The following is a 23212-nucleotide window of genomic DNA, read 5'->3' as shown; positions in this document are numbered from 1 at the left end:
TAGCACTTTAGAGGCTGTCACTGAAATCCAGAAATTGCCTCCAGCATGAGGTCTAAGGCTTTCATTTTTTGTGTCAGTGCTTTATTCCCATGTCCTCGTCATCCTTCTTTTCCTTCTATGTCTCAGCCAACCATCTGGGCAGGCTTTGCAACACCCTGCTTGAATGATTAATGCTGCGTAAGGTCATTTCTCACAATCATCTGGAGACGTACTGGGGCATAGACCATATGCTTTGCTCATCTTAACTTATAACCTGCCACCAAGATTCAGTTTTACTATGAGATTTTTTTAATGTGCCTCTTGGGAATTGATTCAGTCAAAAGGACCTTGAGAAGTTAAGAACACACAGAACATTGTTAAAGGAAGGGTTTGCAACTCAGCCCCTTGAATCTTGTTTAATTTTTGTCTTTGATTTGGTTTGCTCAAGGAAAGAAACAAATACAGAAATATTTTGCATTTATTTCCTTCAGAATCTTTATTTCTCTTAAAAAACACAAAACATAACCACAAAAAACCAACCATGCAAAAAAGCAAAACAAAACAAAAACCAAAACAAAACACCAAACCTGCAGAAATACAAGTTTGAAGTCTCTTTCACCTGGGGAAGTCTCCTCTGCTCCAAACCATAAAAATTATGATAAATAATTAATAGGAAGCCACTGTTGAGGTTAGTTTTAGAGAGCCTGGAGGCCATAGGCAAATCCAAATAAAAAAGGCCTCTGCTAGAATATATGCCAACCCAACCAAAGATGGTTAGTTCCTTAGTGTAACTGTACCCCAAATAAACTTCAGCATGTCAGAGTCTGATTTTTTTCATTTTATTTTTTTTTATATACTTTAACATTGTTAATGTCTTTTGTCACACGAAAGATCAGGGGACAGAGTAAGGTCGTATCTCAGCAGTTTGCTGATTGTCATCACGAAAATGGTTGAAAGAACGTTTTAATGCCAGTTATTGAGACTGCCTACACGTGGAAGGATTTAGTTGAAGAAGTTATCTTATACCCACGCCATCCTAGTGATTTCTCTTATCCTTTCATGAAGAAATACATACTTTCTTTCTCAGAAAACTCACTTTTTGTACTTCATCTCTTTTTTTCTTATTAGCTTCTCACCAAGTTCAGTTTTTGAGAGCAAAGGAAATGCCCATAAGTGAGCAGAGGAAATGCCCAGTAGTTCATGTTTGTAAAGGCTCCTCTCAGCCGTGAGTTTTATGGTTGCAGTTAAGGGCTGAAATCATGCAATGTAGCAACCTGAACTTAAAGAAAATTATTACTTCTTGAATGTTTCATTTTTCCTGTTTGAAAAGAACATATTAGCAAACCATTTCTATTCTGCAAACAGGGTATTTTCTTACTCACATAGGATTAAACAGCAGTGCATACTTGCACTTGACCAGATAGCTAATTTTTTGCAGAGGTGGCTACAACAGAGATGTTTTAGGTGTGCCAAACACACTTGGCATTTTGCAAACAGAGTCCTGGTGTTTCATATTATCTCTTTTGCTTTGTTTAAAAAAAAAAAAAATCATTTAAAAGAAAAGAGCTTAATTTTAGTGGAATAGGCCACAAGTTCAAGGGAGTTGTTTATTGTGTTATATAGTCAGTCTGATGCTAAAGGTAAAAGTTGAAATGAACCAAATACATTTCACATTTTCCCAATAATTCTTTGAACTGCGCTTTACGATAGAAACATTAGACCTTCTGAGCTAGGGAAGCATTTTTTTCCTCTTTTAAACTGAAGCAGTATTCTCATCTGGGAAATAAAAATTCCTCATTTTACTCCAATTCCTCCCTATACAATTTGATGTGCCGCACTATTGTTGCTTGATTTGCATCCAAATTTAATGTTATCAAGCTGTCCCATCCTTCCACTGTAAACTAGCAGGCAGTCCTCTCTCCTCCTACTGTGCTACCCCGATGTCTAACAGTATTTTCCTGTGTCTCAGAAAAGCAAAGCAGGTTGTTTCCTTTGCTGAAGGTGTGTTATCCGCATAATGACTACTTAATTTGTCTGGATTGAAGCAATTCAGTAAGCTTTCATCATGATTCATACATAGATCAGATTATCTTGAGTAATGCCAAACATCATCAAAAACTTAACAGGGTGTCCTCTCTTGTTTTAACCTACTCTTCTTATTTAAATATGTGTCAGATACAATACTTGACACTTACAATATAAGTTTACTATTAAAGTATTTATGCAAATTCACCAGTAATATTTGACATTCCTTACCGTGAAATGAATGCTTTTGAAGGAATTTTTAAAGTGTTTTTGTAGTATTTTGTGTTCTAAAGGTATATTGTACTTCGGTTTTTTGTTGTGGATGCTGTCTTTTTCTTCCGCTTTTTTTCTTTGATGGATGGGAGAGAGGAAATAATGTGGCAGCATTTATTTCAGCCATCTTAGGAACATAATTGTGTACCTGTTAAATCCAAATAAGAATAGAAAATAGCCAAATTTTAAATGGAGCTTCCCTCTAAATTGTGGAATGCTTGATTAGAATACTGAAACACTTCTGTTTCCTTATCAAGGAGGGCAGTGATAAGACAAGGGCTAACAACTTTAAGCTGAAAGAGTGGAGATTTACATTAGATATTAAGAGGACATTTTTTTACTGTGAGGGTGGTGAGGCTCTGGCACAGGTTGCCCAGGGAAGCTGTGGATGCCCCATCCCTGGAGGTGTTCAAGGCCAGGCTGAATGAGACTTTAAGCAACCTGGTCCAGGGGGAGGTGTCCCTGCTCATGGCAGGGAGGTTGGAACTGGGTGATCTTTAAGGTCCTGTAACCTTTCAGCCCAAACAATTCTATGATTCTGTAATAACGTGTGCCCATCAGAAAGAGCACAGAGAAGCAAAGTGTCTGGAGCATTTAACACCGCTGGGCTCAAAAAAAGTGAGGACGGTGTGATCCAAGCTGTGGGCAGTTCTGCTCCCAGTCATCCTGTCCTGCATGGGTTTTAATGCCCACCTCTCACTTCTGAGAAAGGGATTTTGTAACCCGTTTTTTGTTTTGCCAAACAAGAGCTGACAACCCGCAGCTCCTTCAGGGCTCAGCTTCTGCTAAGACCCATGCAGCCTGCTATTTGAAGACAATTAACTGCTATGGCTTTGCTGAATAGTCTATTATATATGGTCTGACAGATCTTTCTGCCTGTTGTTATTTTAAATGATACAGTGCAGGGCACTGCAGGAGAATAAATTGAAACTTCCCACATCAGTCCCTCAAGGCAAACACCATTTCAGACTGAAGGTGATGTCAGTGAGATGCTTGTTTTTCTTTATGCTGGCCATAGGGAACACAGAACATGCACAGGCCCTTCTTTGGCTTTATGGTCAGCATGTGTGTTTTTGCCAAAGAGAACCACTTTGACTTCCATTTACTGCTGTTGGAGCAAACCAAACAAAAAAACTGCAGTATGACTCGAAACCTCTAATACTGGGTGCCTGATGCTGTGGAATGATATTTTTCCATTACAGTTGGATTTGAGAAATGCTGCAAACCCTGGCATTAACTTTCTGCTTAATGGATAGTAGTGGGAGACAGGGATTTAAGTTATATTTTCCCTGCTTGTTTTCTGCTACTGCAAAATTGTCCCTTTTGTGCTGGATGATGCAGTGGAACAGTCGACGACCTAGTTCCTCATTAATTACTTGCTGTGATTAACACTTGGTGAGCCGTTGTTGGTTTTATGGCACCTTGACCGATAACAGTTTCAGCCAGAAATGGTGACGGGAGCCGAATTTGCTGAAATGTGGAGTCTGAAATGTGTAGGCATGCAGAAGACCTGAGCTGGGAGCCCAGGGTTATGACAAAAAGGGACTTGTGGGGTGGAAAACATTTCTTTGCATAGCATTTCAACCTATTTTGAAACCAGAGCAAAAAGTCTTGCTTCTGTGATGGTTGATTTGCCTTGTGCTATCAACTAGGAAATCTCTCAGCTGACGTGAAATATAGATTATTTGGATGTAATAAAAATGTTGAATGTGTGCACTTCATCATAAGTGTTCAAGGTCAGGGTGGATGAGGCTTTGAGCAACCCTTGGCAGCGGATTGGACTAGGTGATCTTTAAAGGTCCCTTCCAACCCAAACCACTCTGTAATTCTACTTTAATATATTTTTAACTTTTCTTATCTGCAGCAGGCTGAAGAGGAGCAGTCTGCACGTGATGTCACCAGCTCCAGTTCTTCTGCAGATGACACCATGCCCCTGGAGAAGAACTCATCCCCGGGCAGCAACACATTCCTTCCTTTCCCACCAACACTGAACGTCATCCAGCCCAAGGACAAGCACAGCCTGGATGGCAGCTGCACCAACATGGTGGCCACAGAGGGAGGAGAAAAGGAAGAGGAGCTGGACAGTATAACGGATGTGCCTACACATTCCTCCGTCTTACGAAACTCCATGCGGCCGCTGTCACCTTTCCGTCGACACAGTTGGGGGCCAGGGAAGAATGCCACCAACGAAGCAGAAATAAATCAGAGGAGGTGAGTGAAGAGCTGCTTTGATTTACTTTGCACCCACTCGTGCATATTCTTCGCGAGCTTTGGGCTCAGCAGAATAAAATAGAAAACTGAGGCGTCACTTCTGATTATTTCTTTTTTTCACTCAGAGGGTGAAGACAATCTCCTGATGTATGCTTGGTTGATTTTTACTGCAATCCTGAAAGTTAATTATTACTTAAAATCTACAGTACACTTCAGGGAATGGAAATACCTTTGGACAGGTCTTTCATTTGAACTGTCACCACTCCTTTCTATGTTAAGGGCCTTGTTAAAGGAATAATTGGTGTTTCAAGTCTCCTTGACCACAAAATAAACACTACCATTATTGCTCTAATTATATTAAGTGATAGCACAGTCACCACAGTTTTTAGAAAATATATAAATAAAAATATGTAGAGGCTCCTCATTTAGCATAGTGGTGAGATGGGTAGTCCCTGTTTCCTAGAATTGGTTCTGCCCTAGTCTGTCATGGGCAGTTAGGCCTACCTAACTCACATCTGATGTCCTCCATGGGGCCTGGGAAGATTCAAAAGGGAAGTTTTCCCTTTTGTTCTTTCAGAAAATACAAGAGGGAGAAGTTAACAGCTGTGTGAGTGTGTAAATGCTGCTGCCAAGTGCCTGTGGAAAGAAAAGGTGCTCAGACCCCTGTGTCAGTGAGGAAAAAGATGAAATAAAGGCAGAGGCACACAAATAAAGTAGTTGGTGTAAGGTGACCCACCATGCTGTCCTCTGCGCTGTTCGGCATCTGGGCTGGTGGATGTTTGAGGTCAAGTGTTGCATGTTCTGAAACCAGTGGAGGTTTGGGAAGTGTTTTTAATGTGTTTTAATGGTTTCAGAGCAGTTGTTTTAGCAGTTGTTTTAGCAGGGTGCTCCTCCTGTCCCTCTGGTGTACACCTGTAGCTAACAGACGCTATAGGCTCAGGTGTGCAGTGCAGCATTGCTCTCTGGGCTGCCTGCTGCTGTCTTCAGGCCCACAGCTCTGCTTTTAAGATAAACAGAGCTGTTGCATTTGGTGATGCCATGAAAATAAAACTGGACATTGACAGCAGGTTCCTGGTAAATTGTTACTGACCCACCTAGTCAGAAGCGGCAGGCTCCTGTCAGAAATGTATGCACCCTTTACATTTCACTGAAGGAATAGAATAGATCCTTCAGATTTTAAAGCCAACACTGAAGAATTTTCAGGACCCTGTAAGTAATATAGAGTGAAAGATGATGACATTACTTTTTTTTAAATTATTTACCACTGCCACCTTTTTTTGGTTTCAAGTGGTATTTAAACAAATTAAGTAATACCTATCTTTTTAAAGCTAGCAAAGATTTAGCATACATGCAGGTTTATGAGAGAATGAGTCTGTAAGCTCTTAAACTCATTTAGAGAGATTTATTTTTAAGAGTAGGACTTGTTATGTATGAATTTCTGAGGTTGGTAAACGGCATAGCTGGCAATTACGGCTGACACTTAACAGATGGGGTTAAATTCTCCTGCATCAGACTTTGGAGGCTGTTTCTGATATGGGAAAATACATTCACTGTAAGTGTAAGAAAATTTGAGTTAAAAGAACAGTAATTACTCTCATATGTTCTTAGATGCAGCTGCCAGTACATAAGAATAGCTGTCACATAGGTTAATTAAAAATGAAAAGCTGGGTGGGTCTTTGCTGCTGATTTGGTTCCTGTTTGGTTTTATGTTTCTGTTAAAAAAGCATTTGGGTTATTTGGGGTTTTTTCTTCTTTACATATGTGGATGTTGTGATGTTGAGATTCTCTTTGCTTAGTGATCAACAACAAATACCAAGGAAATGAAGCCCAAACAAGTGACTTTCACACAAATGAGTTAAATTTGGGGTGTTTGTTTACCATTTATTTAATGCAGAGTCAATACTTTTCCATTTAAGAGGGAAAAGCCCTTATCGTAACTTAATTTTTACAAACCTTTGAAGTGAAAGTAACAAGGTGCACAAGCAGTAGCTAAGGTTTGTCCTGCTGATGGGCAGGATCCGTGCTGCTCACAGTACCCAGTCCGTGCTCACTCTCCTCTTCTGGACACCCATGGCACCACTTTGTTGCAAGTTTTTTCTCAATGAATAGATCAGAAAAAAATTAATTGTCTTAAAAAAAATGTGAAAACGTGCTCAGTTCCCCTCTGTTCCCCCTCTCTCCTCAAACAGACTTCACAGATAATCCTCATGTCTACATTTTGCTGTTAAAAATACAAAGAAGACTAACAAGGCTGCCACAAAAGGATGTTCATCCTTCAGTTAATTCCTGACATTTGTAGTGGATTTGAAATGCCTGTCTTTCAACAATGATGCAGTGTTTTTAACTTTCGGGTCTGAGGAGAGGAATGCAGACATTTTTCACTGATGGATTAAGCACTGCAAAACTGGAGCTGGTGTTAATCACAGCTGCTAACAGCTTCTGTCAAATAGTTTGTCCTTATCTAAACTTTAAAATGACCTGACTTTGGCAGCTAAGTTGTAATGTGGTCAATACCTGTGAAACCTTCTTTCTGTACAAAAACACCGTTCTGAAAGCCAGATTTATTTGTAAAAAAGGGAGTGAGAAAGAAGAAAGAGACTAATTACTGCCTTTACTATTTATTTTTGTGTTTTCTCTGTGTGTCCGTTCCCTCTGTTGTTCATATGTTGAGGATATTATTCCTGCCATTTGTTCATTTTTTTTCCATTCAAGCTGCTGACCACTCTCCATGATTCATTTTCAGTTCAATGCGAGTTCTGGGGGATGGTATAAAGAAGCCTCCCATTCATAGGAGAAGGTACAAAGCCAAGTAACATGACTAACTGTTGTGCATTTGAATGTCTACTAACTCCATGCTGTCATGTTAGTAAACCTGTAGTACCTCTCAAAGCGTTGGTGTTAGAGCTGTGCATCCTGCTTGGCTGCTTTCCCTCTCTAGACTGACCCAGGGCAGTTTCTCTGATCTGCAGAGCACATGCTCTAGCCATTTTCTCCAGGACAGTATGTTAATAACATGGAGAAGCCTCAGATATCATTTTATTCGCCTTTGCCAACTTTGGAGTTGTATTAAAATAATTGTTTACTTGAGTGCGCATAATTTGAATTTAAAGTGCATCAGAGACTCCTGCCAAGACTTGCAGGAGGGACACCTGGGGAGGGGATGCATCACACACGATCTCAGAGCTGGAGAATCCTCTGCAGATCTGCAGCTGGTTGAATTAAATGGCTTTAATTTTGCTCTTTTGCTGTTTTTTTTTTTAAAACCATCTTCCTGAAAAATAGGTATTTTTCTTTTCTTCTGTGTGTGGTTTTTTCTTCTGTGTAGTAAACTTTCAGTTCCTCATCCATCATGCAGATATGCATTTTCACTCACATAACCTTTGCACTGTCTATTAACATAGAAAATAGGGAACTTAATTTTTGACACAGCAGACTTATGGACTGTCCACACTTAGATGTTTTCAGGCTAAGAAAACAGAAGTTTAACCTCTCCCCTTCAGTGGCTCAATGTCTTTTCATCTCCCCCAGACTGCTAGTTCTCTTGTGGCAGCTTAACTCAGGATTTCTCTTCCCTTAAAATGGATGGGGTTACATCTGTGTGTGTGTGTAAACTAAATTCCATGTTTTCATGTATGGAAAATGTCACCTTGATGTTATCACCAAGAAAATCAATATGCCTTACCATGCATCAGAATAAATGAAGCCATATGAGCAGGTTGCACAGTCCAGGCTGTCAAAAAAATATTCTTTTAAAAATAGGCACAAGAGAGGACATGTTTTTTTACTTCTGTGAAGCTGCTTTCTTTGTATCACTCTATGCTCTGGTGCTTGTGTTCTCAGCTCAAGCAATTGAACATCTTTTTACTAATTTTCTGTTGGACTCCTCTGTATGAGCTGTGTTAGTATTTAGTATTTAGTCATAATAACCTGAAACACTGAGCTTACACACAGAATGAAGAAAATGTCTCAATAGGCAACCTGAAATACCTAGTTGTATCCAAAGTGTGTGGTAATTCGTTCATAAGCATTCTCTCATTTATTTTTTTTTTCCTGGCCTCCCAACTATTTTGAGGTCATCCTCTAAACCTCAGTTGCAGAGCAACAGCCTGAAACTAATTCCAACAGTTGTGCTCTCCCACAAGGCTGATGGATATAATAGTTCATCACCTCTCCCCTAATCGTCTTCTGTAAAGGGGTTTTGCATGCTCTGCATTGATCTTATTCAGTTTTTATGTTGTTGCCAACAGATTGTGCAGGATTGTAATTCTGTAAGACTGCTTTCCACAGCCCTTGCCAAAAGGTCTTTTTCCTTCTCTGAGACCTTCCACCACTTCTAGGCTTCCTCCTACATATATGTGTGACTGCTCTCCTTTCCCCCACTCCACTCTTTTGCTTCCTTTCCCTGCAGATTTAGCATTTGGGATTGTCACTGTAACATGGCAATGGTCAGGAATCTTATCAAGTGAGCTATCTAGTGTAAATGTTGCATCATTTCTTTAACGGGGAAAATCCTCTTTCCTTCATTTGAAAATTGACCACCCCAGAATTACTGATTTTTACAAACAAGTCAACACAAGCATGACTCCAAGGTTCCAACAAGCCCAGTACGGCCCCAAGCAGATGGCTGGGGGAAGCAAGGAGAGGGGAAGCATGTAGGATACCTCACTTGGGACCCCTTCTCAACCTCCATCTAGTTTCTGCTGGGCGGGTTTTACTGACCTGCTTGGGAGGCTGAACCCAGCCTGAGAGGGTGGACTGAGATGTGTGATGGAGATGGGTTTACTGTGGCCAAGATTTGGTTCTTCTAAGATCTCAAGCAAGTATTTAGTCCCCCCATCCCTCAGTAATACTTACATCTGCCACCATGATTTAGTTGGGTGATGATGAAGTACTCGGAAACACTGGCATGCTATGGGAAGGTTTGTCTTCATGAGGAATGCCATGGATCTGTGCTGAGAGCTACTGGTTAAGCACACCTGGAACTTTGGGGTGCAAAGCACAGGTACTTCAGGTGTATCCTCACTCAACTAACATCCTTCATAAACCAGGTAGTAATTATCTGAATTCCACCATTGTACATCAATCATCAAAACCTTTCTGAATGTTTCTAGTGTTACTGTGTGTGGAAACTATACAAGGGCTTGGCATAGAATGATGCAGCCAGCGGCTTTAAACTTTGCTCTGTGCCCTCTGAGATTTCTGGCACTCAAAAATCATGGCCGTTGGATGCTTAAACTTGTTCCCCCCATTTTGTAGGTTCCTGGCCTGGAGCAAAGTATACTCTGGCCATGTCCTCTTCTGCGTGGATCACAGATCACAGGACGGGAGCAGGACTTTGGCAGTGTTACCCTAGCAGATAATGTGCTGTTGCAAAATTCCCTTCAGACGACGTATGTTTCCTGGACAGCTTTTCCAGGATTTAGGGGTCCTTTTTATGCCATAGCTGACAAGAAGATTGATTTTTCTGTGTCTGCAAAACCTGCAATTAGGCTAGGAGCTGACAGAGGAAAAAATAACAAAAGCAGTATTTAAAGGGACAACCAGAATATTTGCATTCTGTGTTTGCATTTCTTATGTCTTTAATGATGTAGCTTGGATCTCTTGGGGTATGGGAACTGAAGGGTTTTCTAGTCAAAGTACTATTTGAAGGATTCTGATTTAATCCCAAGTTAATAGTAAGACAAACCTGTTTTTTAACTCCATCCTCTTTCATTCATTTGCTGTGCAGCATTTAAGAATATCACCTCTCTTCTTATTTTTCCCAAGTGTAGCCTGGGATTACTAATACTTTTATGGAGGAGACTTAAACAACTGAGTATTTGTAAGGAGTTCTCTTTCTGATCTGGGGATGAGAGGTTCCAGAGAAATACTAATCTTTACTAACACAGCAGCTGTGACTACTTATGCAAAATTGACTTTGGTGTGTTTCAGCCTTGTTTTCCCCAAAACCACCCCTCCTTATGAGCAGCAGTTTCTCTAGTACATTGTATACTCACTGATGGGATCAGGTTGAGGAAAGCATGGGCTATCCTGCTACCCATTTGGTGGTAAACTTCTTTACTTGAGACACTCTGGTGTGTTCTGGCAGACAGAAATATGTACTAGTTATGGCATTATTTCTGAGTGAGTTTGGGATTTTCTGAGATATGCAAGAGTGAGAGTCTTTTAACATTCCCTTGTTCTGTAACAATCCAATAATCACAGCCCATTTCCTTTCTTTGCCTCTTTTGATGTTCCTAGTTTGAGCTGGTGTCCCTCTGGCGTACAGTTCATTGCCATGCGTCCTGACTTTACTTGTAGAAGGTATGGTATAAATATATGTGCAGCACCAGCAAAAGGAGCACTGCAAACACCCTGTTGTCAGCTTTTTGTGCATCGCCTTTTCCACTGCTGCTCTGGCTGAAGGGTGCACGTTTTTGTTTGCTTCGTCTGCTTTTTCAGCAGTTAGTCGTGGGAATGGGTCTTCTGAACTGGGCTGCAGGTGAAGGTGGTGGCTGCTTTTTATTGGTCTTGAGCGTTAAAGAAGCTGCACTGTTGGATCAAGCTGCTCTGTTCTGTGATGGGTTTAAGACATGATTTTCCACAGCAATGATCATAATGATAATTGTGACAGCCAAAGAATGAAAACAGGAGTTAATGTGATTTAGCACTGCTTTGTTCTGGATGGATTTCATGAAGGATTTAAGTTCATACAGACTTGCTCTTTGTAAATTGAAAGATCTATTTTTTTTCTTCAAAGAGACTAATCATGTAAAACTTTCTATGAAAAGCCAATCTAATAGTCTTAGATGAAAAATTCCCAGGCTCTTAAAGCCTGCATCTTCTGTATAACGTCCCAGATCTGAGATTGATGCTTGCAGGTCAGATCTTTACCTGATGTTGCCTGGAAGCCAGTCTCCCAGGTTTTATAGCTTTCCTCTGGTACTTCGTGCTGGTTGTGGGTTAAGCTATTAAACTCTTTTTCTGAAGACTAGATATTAAGAAGTTCATCTATCCTTCCTGTTACAGATTTAATTAGGTTTGGTCTTTATACCCAGACCAACAAATTACAGACCAGTATCACCCACTGATTTCTATTTTATGGGCTAATATTTGCAGGTTTGAGCTGTTTGTATCACAACAAATGAGATTCTTTTTTCTGTACTATGTAACTTTGTTGTTGTCACCTTGGGATGCAAGAAAAGATATAATTTTACCTAAGTAATTAATAGAAATGGGTCTGATTTCTCTCTGATGATATTTTAGAATAAACTTTATACTGCCTGCTATTGATATACATTGTTGAGACAAAATCTTCCTAAAACAGATTAAATTGTAAATGCCTCAACCAGTCTTCTTTCTCATTAAGTACCATGAAAAAAGTCTTTAAAAATTTACTAAATCTTCTTATTCAAGGTTCATTGTAATTCTTGCTTTGAAAATGCATATTTATCAGCTACTTGATGCTTCTAAAGGAATGCGGAACATAATCATTCCTATGCAAGTCTACCTGAATTTAAAGCTCCTCTGTTTCTTCAAATAATCTGTGCAGGCTATAGTGTGTTTTCTCTTTCATTTGTATATATGTTACCTTGTTGGCCACTTAAATATCATGATTAGCCTCAGGTTGGAATATATAGCCAGGGTAGGCCTTGCTTTAAATTAGCAGGATCAAATCAAACATGAGCCACACAGAGTTGTGCTAGCGTACTGGGCGCTGAATTGGTAAAGCTTGCACATTAACCCCAACTGATATTGCAGGGGGTTTATAGATGCTTAGGCACAAGGAGCAGGAGGGGCAGTAGCAGAGTTTAAGGGCCAAAATAAATCAGCTGGAAATAGTCGTGCAAAAGATGAGGTGTTTTTTGTAGGTGAGAAGAGAGTGTATTAGCATATTTCTGTAGAGGTCACTTGTCTATCAGCAGCTGTCTCTACAAAGATTGGCCAAACCTTTTATTACGACTTATTCTGCAAGCAAAAGGTTGATGTTTTATTTAGCTCTGAGTGATTATGCCTGGCTCTGTTGTTTAAGAATTATCCTCCTCAGCAAATGATAAAATAGGATTGATTGACTGATGGAGATAACATTTATTGAATTAAAAAACACAGTTAAAAAAGAGAGAAAAGGACCGCTATCTGTGTCAGAGTTTTGTGCGGTGGCAAGTTCTGAATAGATTCAGCAGCTGTGTCTGCAGAAAGGAACATTACGAGGCAGCCCAGAGCTGCTTTTGTGGTTGCTGGAAGGGTGTTGGTCCAGGACAGACAGTACCGTGCTGTACAAGATAGTTTAATTTGAGTGACTTTATTCCAAGGGACAGTCTAATAAAAGGCTAGCAAAGATAATATGTTGAAATATCAAAATCTTTGGAAGGGATGTTTCTAGATTTTCCTGTGCATCATTACAGAAAAAGAAGAAAAAAAACCTCCAAACAGTAGGAAAGCTTATTGACCAGGAGTCTAAATGGTCATTCAAGCAACTACTGTGTCTCATTAGAGACAGAAAGGTGCTTCATTTGTTCTGAAGAAAATAAACCCTTCCACTGCTGTCTGCACTTGATCGTTGAGAATTAACATGCTGAGGAATAACAACAGTATTTCCCTGCACAGCTCAGTTAGTGACTGCTTTGTGTTTTACACTTGAAGGTTCTGTGTGCTGAAAGACACTGATCCCTAAGAGTTTGTCAACATCTGACTGCCATGGTTTCTCTTCAGTTACAGCTTAGAAGGCCTTACTGGAGACTCTGGTGAGAGCAAGAAGGCCTCTACAAACTTGGAGGCTTCTTCTCTAAGCTCCAAAGACAGACGGAGTTCGCTTGCCAGCAATCAATGTGGGTCCCTGGTTTTGCTCACTGAAGAACTTGAGCAAGGAGAAATCAGAGACTACAGCCACCAGGTAAAGTTGTCCAACTGTTGTAAGATGTCTAGGAAATGCTACATCAATGTTTTGGAAGTAATTTTCCCAAGTGACAGTCTCACTGTGAAAGCTTCCACCCTATATATATCTCTCTCTCTCTAAGAGTTAATTATATATATATAATTAAAATTTTCTATCTTTAACATGGAGGAATTTCTACTGTTAAACTTGCTACTTGGTTCTTTGGGGCAACATGGTCAATGGGCAGAGTCTTAGGGGGAGAACAAGAAAATTCCCAGTTTTCTTCCACTGATTGCATGAGTAGTATTGGGAAAGTTATTAACATTTTTGTATGTTTTAGGGACCTATCAATTGCAGTTGTTGTAAAGCTTCCTAATTAATGCTTATGCTGCCTTTTGCAGTCCTGAAATACACAGAAGTACTAAGTAGTAATTTATCTGTTAATGTTTTCAGGTTTATTTTCATATCACACAGGGAAAGTAAAGGTTTATTTTCTTTCACAGGCACAACCAGAATCAAAAGGCCTATTATTATAAGCAACAGTTAAGCAAAATGTTAATTGCATATTAAAGAAATATAGAGATATCTCTCTGGAGTCGAAGTCTTTAATAGCTATTAAGGACAGATGGGCCACAATATGATGAGAGTCTCTACTTCTTTGACCGTGTTGAATCACTGTCTAGTTATGCGTAGAAGTTGAAATCACAGCAATAATTTCAGTGGCCATCAGACAATTAACAATATCCATCTTGTAATATCTTGCAAGAAAATCAAGCAGCCAGAGTCCCTCTGTTTCTTGCATAATTACTGGTCCTCTACTTAAAAGGCAAAACAAAAGACAAAAACAAAATGTCCCGCCTATTAGCTTTTTGCTGTTCGAAAGTGAGAATTACGGTATATGTGAGAACTGAACTGTGATCTGAAGTGGGGATAGTGCTGTTCCACTTGATATATTTGCTCAGTGTGGTTATTTCTGTTTTGCAGATGCATCAAACATCACAGCCACAAGGATTTAATTTCTGTTCTTCCACTGTTTCATCTCCACTGACCAAATCTATAACTCTAATGTCAATTAGTAAACCAGTGCTGGACAGTGAGTAATGCAATTTTCCCTTATCCTTATCCATTCTGTCATCTATTTTATTAAGTATACCTTACTACCTTCCCAAGGCAGAATTTGCTAGTACCTGCTCTTGCTTTCATGTGTTATGTAAAATATATCTTTCACTGCTGTAAGAAATAGTAGGTGGAAAGGCAGAACTCATTCATTTTAGATCCATATTTTGTTCTTCCCAGTGTATGCCAGGTATTTCCATTTCTGTTGAGTTTCTTTTGTTGTTTTTTGTTTGTTTGTTTTTCTTAAATAGACTACTCACATTAAAAATGTGATTTTATAAAAAAAAAACCCTCAACTTGTACATCCTTTTGGGATTTCTTTCTTTCATATTGAGGTAAATCCCACTTCAAATCTTGTCTTCCTCAGTCTAGATTTTTTTAAAGTTGATGTATGGAAACTTGAGAATCCATGTGTTGATCTCCTTGGGGGAGTTTGTTTCTGTTTGTTTTGAGCTAGATGTTTTAGGGCATTTGGGTGTAATTTATTGCTTCTCATTCATGAAGCAAATAAGAAGATGATTAGGTGAAATTTTTCAGTTTAGCTTAATTGAAGTGACACAAGCACTTAATTTTGCAACTTGACTGAATTGATTCTTTCAGCTGCAAAAGTCATTCAGAAGGGTGCAGCTGGATGTGCTTAGGAAGGGCCATGTTACATGTGTTCTCATTTTTTTAATTGCCAGCCAGAAACTGTATGGACATTTTAGATCACATCTTATCAGTTGGTGATGGTCTCTGAGCTTTTTCTTTTTATTAACATGCTTCCTGCTGTCCAAGCTGAACAAAGGAAAAGACCTTTTATGAAAGGTGTTTCATTCATTTAGGAGGCATGCTAGAGGAAGGTCTTAGAGATTGTGCTTTGTTGGAGATGTTTTTAAATTATTCACCATCGTTATTTTGTGATTAATAAGTATGTGGCTTAATGGGTGTGTGTCCCAGCGATGGTAACCTAAACGCTGGCAGAACTGTCCTGTGAAGAGATGGGACCTTCCTGGTCCTCTCTGTCTTATGACCCCCGTTAAAAATGCTGTTGAGGCCTGGGCTGGTGGTAAACAGGTTTGATTATCCTGTCTTCTTCTAGAGTCAGCCTAGCCACAAGGAGGAAAAGGGAAGATGTAGTAAGCTATCCAGAGGGGTGACTGGCATTTATAACTAATGGCTGAAGGAAAATTTCAGGGGAGTTTGCTCTGCATTGCTTGAATTGCATTGGATATTCCACATATAGTGGTTTTATATTCTGAATTCAGTTTGGGGGTATGGTATCAGCAATACAAAAAATTCTCTTTGTATGTGGCTGAAAGGATATGTTTTATTTATGTTTTAGAAGGCAGGCAAAACTGGAAACTTTGAAGGGCATAACAGCAGCAAAATATTTGGGGTGTTTTTTAGAGTTAGAAGTGGCAAGAACCATCCCAGGTAGATAAATTACCCTTGCTATATCCAGCAGCTTTGGTGTAATTTAACTGCAAAAATCAACATTAAACAAAAATTTAGTTGGTCTAGTTTAGTGCTCTGGCAGTTATTTCAGTGAAGCAAATGCATATTGCCCAGAGACCCCATAAGTTGTTGGTATTCTGTTTGGGAAAATAACGGTTCACATGTAAGTCTTCATTAAGAGTTCCTGTAAAAAGCTGACAGCAAAGATAAGAAAGCCTTGAACCTTGAGTTTTGCATGCAGTGAGGCTTTCATCCTCTGAAACCTGCATCTTCTGGAATTTGCATGTGTTCAGTGCTGTTTCTTATACCTTTTCTGAAGCCAGCTGCTTCCTTTGCTTTGGTTTTAGTTTACTTTGGCTGCTATCCTCTCCTTTTTATTAAGTGCATTTTCAAGCATGCTCTAATGTCTGCTGTTAACCCACTTCTCAGCCCAGGGCCGGACTCGACCACCGAGAAGAGTCACCTTCTCCTTCAGCATCTCTCCACTCATTCCTGAGTTTAAAACTGTCTTTTCTATTGGCTCTTCTTCCAGTGATGATGAGGAGAAGTTGGATAGTAATTAATTGTTTTCTGTGCATTGCAGCCCTTATGGGTGGAAACAAAGGGAAATCTGTTTTTCTAACTTAGACCTTTAAGTTTCACCTTGCAAACTTTGAACTAACCTTTCCATTGCATGATGCCTAATAGTTTTATCTTAGTCCTGTATCTGCATTTTAATGGCAAAATAAAAGAATTATAATCCTGAGAGTATTGTGCATCAGCACCACCACATATCATCTGGTTAGTTTTGGCCTGTATCCATGTGGCAAATGTCATCATCTGCCACTTTGATCAGCAATATAGTCATTGCATTTTTATAAAAACCAAAATACTTGTCTTGAGATTGTTGCAGTGCATGGAGTTAACAGAAGATGTAGTTCCTTGCTCGGAGTACATTGCTTAGTTGAAGTAGAAGAAGAGGAGGGATGCCCCTGTGTTAAATTCTGAAAATCTTGGTTGTAACTTCACAGTTGCTCTACTGAGCAAAAAGGCACACAGTGCAGGCAAACAAACACCTTGAGTCATCAAGGTGTTCATATCTGGGTCCTGAGGGGGGAAATGGCTTTCTAGTCCAACAGATTTAGGTAGCTTCCTGATCTGAAAAACCTCCACACCATCCACTCAAGATACATGTTTTAGGTCTGTAAATTCTTGTCCTGTCTTCACTGTGGGCTTGTCCTTTCCTACAAGAAAGTCCTTTGCTCTTCCCAAGTGCCACTTCCATCTTTAAGATTCTTCCCCTTTGTTCTGTCCTTCTTTTCTGCCTTTAACAAAACTCAAAGTTCATGGTTCCTACAAAGTGAGCTGTAGATGCGCAGCTGTGCATTGATGTCATGCTCACACAGTAAAAAGTACTGGTTTTACTTTTTGGTGGATTTGGCTTCTTGGTTGCTTTTTGGCGGGTTGTTTTGTTTTTAATTTATTTTTCTGTTTGCTTCCTTTAAGCATCCAATCAGTTAAATAATTCCTAACAGTTAAGTTATGGTATAGCAATTTTGGGGGATATTTCTGTTAGCCAGTATTTCTCCTATCTCCCTTAACAGTGCTGTTGTTAATGATAAGCATTTAAAATAATGTCAGATATTGTCTCAAACAAAAATGTTGCTTTCTTTACGTGTGTTTTATTCCCTTATATTTGATGGTACTGTGTTTGTTTGATATCAAGACATATTTAGGATGTGGATTTCAGGTGGCTGGACAAGCCAGCCTGGGCATTTTAGGAAATCGCTATGAAGCCTTTGGATTTGTTGACCCTCAAAAGTTTAACTGCTGACAGCATTATGGAGTTTTGAGCTGGTTTCTTTTGTTTGCAACATCCTATTCCAGTTGCTGCTTGCTGCATAATAGACCTAGGTGAATTATTTGAAGTACAGCTACCATATGAAATAATTTTCATGGGTGATGCTTCAAAGGTGTTCAGATAAGTGTAGCAGAATTTGGCTGCTAGCCTAGATTCAGTGGACATAGATAGCAGTCCTGGCCTTTGAACAAAACTGACTTCTTTTGTGGTCTGTGAAATCAGTTGTAGCATTTCGGTTTTGAACCTGATCGTGATAGGAAACACAAAAAATATGGAAATAAACCTTTCTTGCTCCCTTCTAACCTCCAAAAACCCTGACAGTAAGAAAATACTTGCTTTTCTATGCTCATCTTCATGGGTTTCATAGCTTGCAGCAGAAGATCATGTGGTGTTATGTTGTAAACTAAAATATGAAATCATAAACAGATTTTCTCTTTGATTTTTGTCTGGATCTATTTTGCCTGCCAGTGTCAAGAATCCCCCAGATGAAACACTGTGGTAGTAAAAGATAAATAATACACAATTCAAGTTCCTATGCAACGTGCTTTCTCAAGGTGCTGAAAAACAGTAACGGATATCAAATTATTATGGTTCTTGATTCAGCATTCTTTCGTATTTCTTGTTTTAACTGCAAAGAAACAGAAAAGGTTTGTGAAATACTTAAACCCATTCAAATTGATGAATATGTTAAAAAAAAAAAAAAGGAAAAACTAAGGAGGCTTAACCCATGTTAAAGGAGAACTAGAATTGAAACATGAACCAGAGTCACTAGGGTGTTAACCAGAGAGTTGGGAGGCTGAAAATTACTAGTGTGTTCTTAGTACCACTTAGGTACAAAAACCTGGCACAGTCAGAAACCTAATAGCAAACTTCATTTGATACATGTTACATTATTACTAACTTCGCTGTATTTGGGATAGATCAATAATTAAATAAAAGACTTTGCGCGGGAGATATTAACAAAGATCTCAAGCAGGGATTAGGTAATGGGGTATGCCTGTATTTCTCAATATGAAGACGTGACATTTCTATCTCAGGCTGTGTTGACACTTGTGGTTCGGAAAAATTGGCGGTTCAGAAAATGTGTATTTTAGATTCAAGGCATAATATTGTATGCAGTTTTTCTAACGCACTTACACTTTCACATAGAGGACCATCTTTGCCTCTGATGTCAAATGGCTCTTCTGCATTCACCCTTAGCTTTGATATGTTAACAGAACTTTGAAGCCAAAATATTGTTTTTATTACAACGTATATGCAGAAGCCTCATAAAGATGATCAGTCATGCTGCTTCTTGAACTTCAGATAGGACTGCAAACAGTGCTTGTAGTAAGGGGTTTTTGGGGTCCTGGCAAGCTCAGTTACTCCAGAGAGAGCCCTCTCTCATCTGGATCATTTCAGTCTGATTTTTTTTGGTATTATTAGATGGTTCTAGTAAATGGTATCAGTTACCTAATGTGCTCCGAATGCATTGTGCAAGAGGTTTCATGTGGTATAAAGAGAATTTGTGTCATTGGCAGGGCTTCAACTTCGTGTCAAAAGTCAGACTTTCCTCAAGCACAGTGTTGTGTGACTAAGCCTTAGGCTGGTAAAGTTTTGTGGAAAACAGGATAAAGCTTCCCTTGTTTCCCTTACTTTTTATGAACTGCTTCAGGACTTTGATAGGAAAATGAACTATAATTTTATCAAGCAGAAAAGCTTTATACATGAAATCCAGATGCATTGTACAATAGATTCTTTCTGGTGGTGTATAATTAAAAGTATTGTGGCAGAATGATTCTTGTTTATACCTGTTGTCATTGAATTGGCAGTTCTGATTCAGATACTCTAATTTACCAGCAAGTTTAACAAATGCATATCCTTTGTGCAACAGCTGAAGAATGATAAAAATACTAAGCAGGTTTTGCCTCAGCATCTTATTTGAGAGCACCTAACGATACAGGGAACAGGCGTCATTCTGAGCTTATGAAATGTGTTCTAAACACTTCTGGAGAACATTTCTCCTCCCTCCTGAACCATCCAAATATGCAAGCTATGTTTTTAAAATCTGTGGGCTAAGATTGCAGTCTAACATATCACCCCCCCACCCCTCCAATCTTTTCCAGGTACACAGGTGTTTGGCAGCCCCACGGGTCCCTCAGTTCAGAGGTATGGTATTTTGGGGGTACTATGGTTCTTCTGGTGGGACTCCTACCGTGGGCTCTGGTTTGGACACAAAAAAGCCTTCTTAGCACCACTGCTCCTCAGCTGAAATTGAAGATGTCGGGTTTGTGACAATCAATCCAGTATGTCTAAAGGCTGAAGGGTATTTTAGATCATAGGATATTAATTTCTCTTCTGTGTCTTATCTCTAACAAGGCTTTTTGTTTACTCGTAGATAGCAGTATATCAGATTATCTATTACTGAACAGTATTAGATTACCCTGAGCTGTACTTTATGCTAGAAAAAGTAGTTGTTCCTCTCTTCTGTTTATATTTCTGTAATGAAGGCCAAAACAGTCATGGGTTTGTACATTACTTTTCATCCTTGCAAGCTGTAGACAGGAGATAATCTACCTAGTGGGTGCTGGCTTAAAAATCCGCCTCCCTGGAGGAGGAATGTTTGTGACACCAAAGGGGCTGGGTGTCTGATCTCTGTGTCACTCTGATAGTTTTGGCTTTATTTCATGGCTCGAAGGCTTTTCACCTCGCTGCTAGTTTCTCCTCCTTGATTTCATTAGTCTTTCTGTTGTTCTGCTTTTGGTTTGTGTTTACTTCCTATTGCCTATATCCTTTTCTTTAATGCAATAATAGTTTCCTCCATAATATCTTACTCTTCCATAGAAGCTGAAGAAGTCATAAGCTTATGCATGTAAAGACTGGAAGAAAATACCTAGCTCCCAGAAATGCCTAAATTAACCCAAATAACTATTGCTTTCTATTACTTGTATTGGTATTCTCATTTCTCAGGGGAAGCTTTGCGGACAGCGTGATTTCTCTTAAAGATACCCACTGCTTTTTCAGAGTTCATTAGATGCCTTTCTCTGGAAGGAGTTTTCTGTTTAAAGGATGAATGCATGTTTTATCCCTTTCTGTGTGCTTCACATCAGAAATATTGATGATTAAGCGCCAAGTGTGACTGTGTAACTACAATATTGACCATGTAGACAAGCAGATGCTGCAAGCTAGCTAGTGGTTGTTTGGCTACGGGAGCAGCAGAGGGTGCTATGGCATGGTTTGAGAATGGAGATCGCTTAAAAACAGATAAAAGGATTCCTTGAAACATATGACAAACTACAGCGTTGTCATTTTGTCTTTACTTTGCCTTCTCTTGTATAACACCATAAAGCAACTCATGACTATTGGATAGTAAGCACATTTGTCCTTTAAAAACTATGCATTGAATAGATGCCTTGGGAGGAAAAAAAATTAACCAAGCTCTTTCATTTTTGATCTTAGCATATCTGAAGAGAACAGCAGTGTCCCTGCTGGTAAAGGTGCAACGAAAGTCAGTCGCACCTTCAGCTACCTCAGGAATAAAATGTCCAGCAGCAAGAAGAGCAAAGTAAGTGCTTTGTGTGATTTATACAGCCATGAAATACCCATAGGTAGCAGAGATGAATTCTGTATTTCAGTTTGTTTCTGTAGGGTGATATTTTTGTCTTTGCCTGGTTTTCTTTTCATTTTCTTCCTTTCACAAGAGACAATTGTCTGTGGGGTAATAGGGAATAGCAACATGGAAAATTTTAGAACCCCAAACCTGAAATGCATCTGAGGTGAGGTTTCTGGGTTTGTGTCTTTCTCCCACAGAACTAAGCTTTATTTATTATAGAGGATAGATTATGCTGCAGCATGAGTTATGGCTTTACAGTGATTGATGGGTCTAATTTTTACAGAACTCGTACTTAATGAAATGATGACAGGAGCTGTAAGAAGGCTGTATTGTGTTTTCCTTTTATTTTCACCGTTGCCATAAAGTCCCTGTGCACTTCTGGAGAAGTTGCTCAACCTTTGACCTTTAGTAATGGCCAATGTTTATACTTTACCTCTTTTCCACACCTTGAAACCCTGGGATTTAATTTGCTGAAGGTTAAGTGCTGTTCAGCACAGCTGAATTTCCTGGGAACAGCATTGATTACAGAAATAATTACATTAATGCTGAACACCTCACGCAAATGGGCCATTGTTGCCTTAGATGGTTCCTTGAAGATTAATATGTTTGGTGGTTTTTTTAGCTTAGTTGGATTTTTTTACTTTAATCTCACCTCATTTTATCATGTCTGACAGAAGCTGAGAACACCTTACCTCACAGTGGGCAATATGTATTATATAGTCAGGTGATGTGTAGCAAATATGTTGGTAAATGCTATTGGAAGGCCACTGAGACACATATTATAATTACATATTCTGATGAATGTTTGAATAACAAACAAGAAATAAAACGTGGCATAATGAGTATTGTGCCTGTTGCAGAATAAGGCTGGACTAAAGCATATGTGTATGGGAAGAGTCACATTTCACCTGCACAGGCAAACTTGATTTTAATCTTACCCAATATAAGCACTTATTGTTTCAGCCTGAGCGTTCCTGTCACGTAGCTGAGTTTGTGTGTTGTAATGGTACAATGCACATTTTCATACACGTCTTTGGATGCTTGCATCACTTTTGCAATGAGGTACCAGCTGTAGCAAGATCAGTCATTGTAACACACAGTTCCTCTTTATGGATCTGCCTTTAAAGACGTGAGCTGAAGGTATCTGAGCAGCTTTAAGGTGATGCTTTTCCCTGCTGCAAAGCACAATGTCAAAAAAAAAAAACCTCTGTCTACATAGAAACCTCTATGCAAACCATTAGTGAGAAGTTGTGGAGCGTGTGGCACAGCCTGTGAACTAGACTGGAAATCTGATAACTGGTTTTTGCAGTTTGGATGTATAATCTCTAAAGCAGGAACTGGACATACATATATATTTAAGAGATCTTGAATAAGACAGGCTTGGACAAGTAAGAAAATACAACAAAAGCACTTTTAAGACATTTGCTCTGCCGTTGTTAAATAGTTGTGATTTTACTAATTTCATGATTGTGTCTGAAACTGTTGATAAAGAATTGCTCCAAAATCCCAATAATAGTAATAATATATGCTACAAAAAATGCAGCTAAAAAGTTGTAATATCATTCAAATTACAGTTTCTTCTCTGCTTGAGGTGCAATGTTTGCATTACATCTGTTTTTAGAGCTTCAGCTGTACACTGAAGTAATGTGACCTCAAAGTTCTTGGGAACACTGATTTCTCAGAAGCATTATGGCTGATGAAAACCTGTAAGAGTTAAACAGAAAAACAACGAACCTTGAAAGAGGAAGTTGGGCCGGAAGAGTTGGTTTCTGCTGCTGTCTGGGCTTTCAGTAGGGAGAGTGGCTTCAACTTCTTTCCACTAGGTTTTAATTTTCTCCAAACCTTCAGAAACCATTGTTTCCTAGGATTAATCATAGAATGAAAC

The 23212-nt window shown here is 39.2% G+C and overlaps 1 protein-coding gene across 5 annotated transcripts in view; it reads left to right on the top strand.

The window, feature by feature from the left end:
* The window catches only part of AKAP13 (A-kinase anchoring protein 13), a 222086-nt gene that overhangs the window by 162139 nt on the left and 36735 nt on the right, over positions 1-23212 (top strand). For 3 of the 5 annotated variants that reach the window (XM_069866963.1, XM_069866962.1, XM_069866961.1), the window contains 7 exons: positions 4142-4488; positions 7232-7285; positions 10729-10791; positions 13180-13360; positions 14327-14435; positions 19841-19883; positions 21174-21279. In XM_069866963.1, the coding sequence (XP_069723064.1) occupies positions 4142-4488; positions 7232-7285; positions 10729-10791; positions 13180-13360; positions 14327-14435; positions 19841-19883; positions 21174-21279 (903 nt within the window). The remainder of the gene's footprint in view (positions 1-4141; positions 4489-7231; positions 7286-10728; positions 10792-13179; positions 13361-14326; positions 14436-19840; positions 19884-21173; positions 21280-23212) is intronic. The other 2 variants (XM_069866964.1, XM_069866965.1) reach the window with 2 other exon arrangements.

Source organism: Phaenicophaeus curvirostris, chromosome 12 (assembly GCF_032191515.1).
Source record: "Phaenicophaeus curvirostris isolate KB17595 chromosome 12, BPBGC_Pcur_1.0, whole genome shotgun sequence".
Lineage (NCBI taxonomy): Eukaryota > Metazoa > Chordata > Aves > Cuculiformes > Cuculidae > Phaenicophaeus > Phaenicophaeus curvirostris.
The sequence above is the reverse complement of the archived record's forward strand: the minus strand, read 5'-3'. Positions and strand labels throughout refer to the sequence as shown.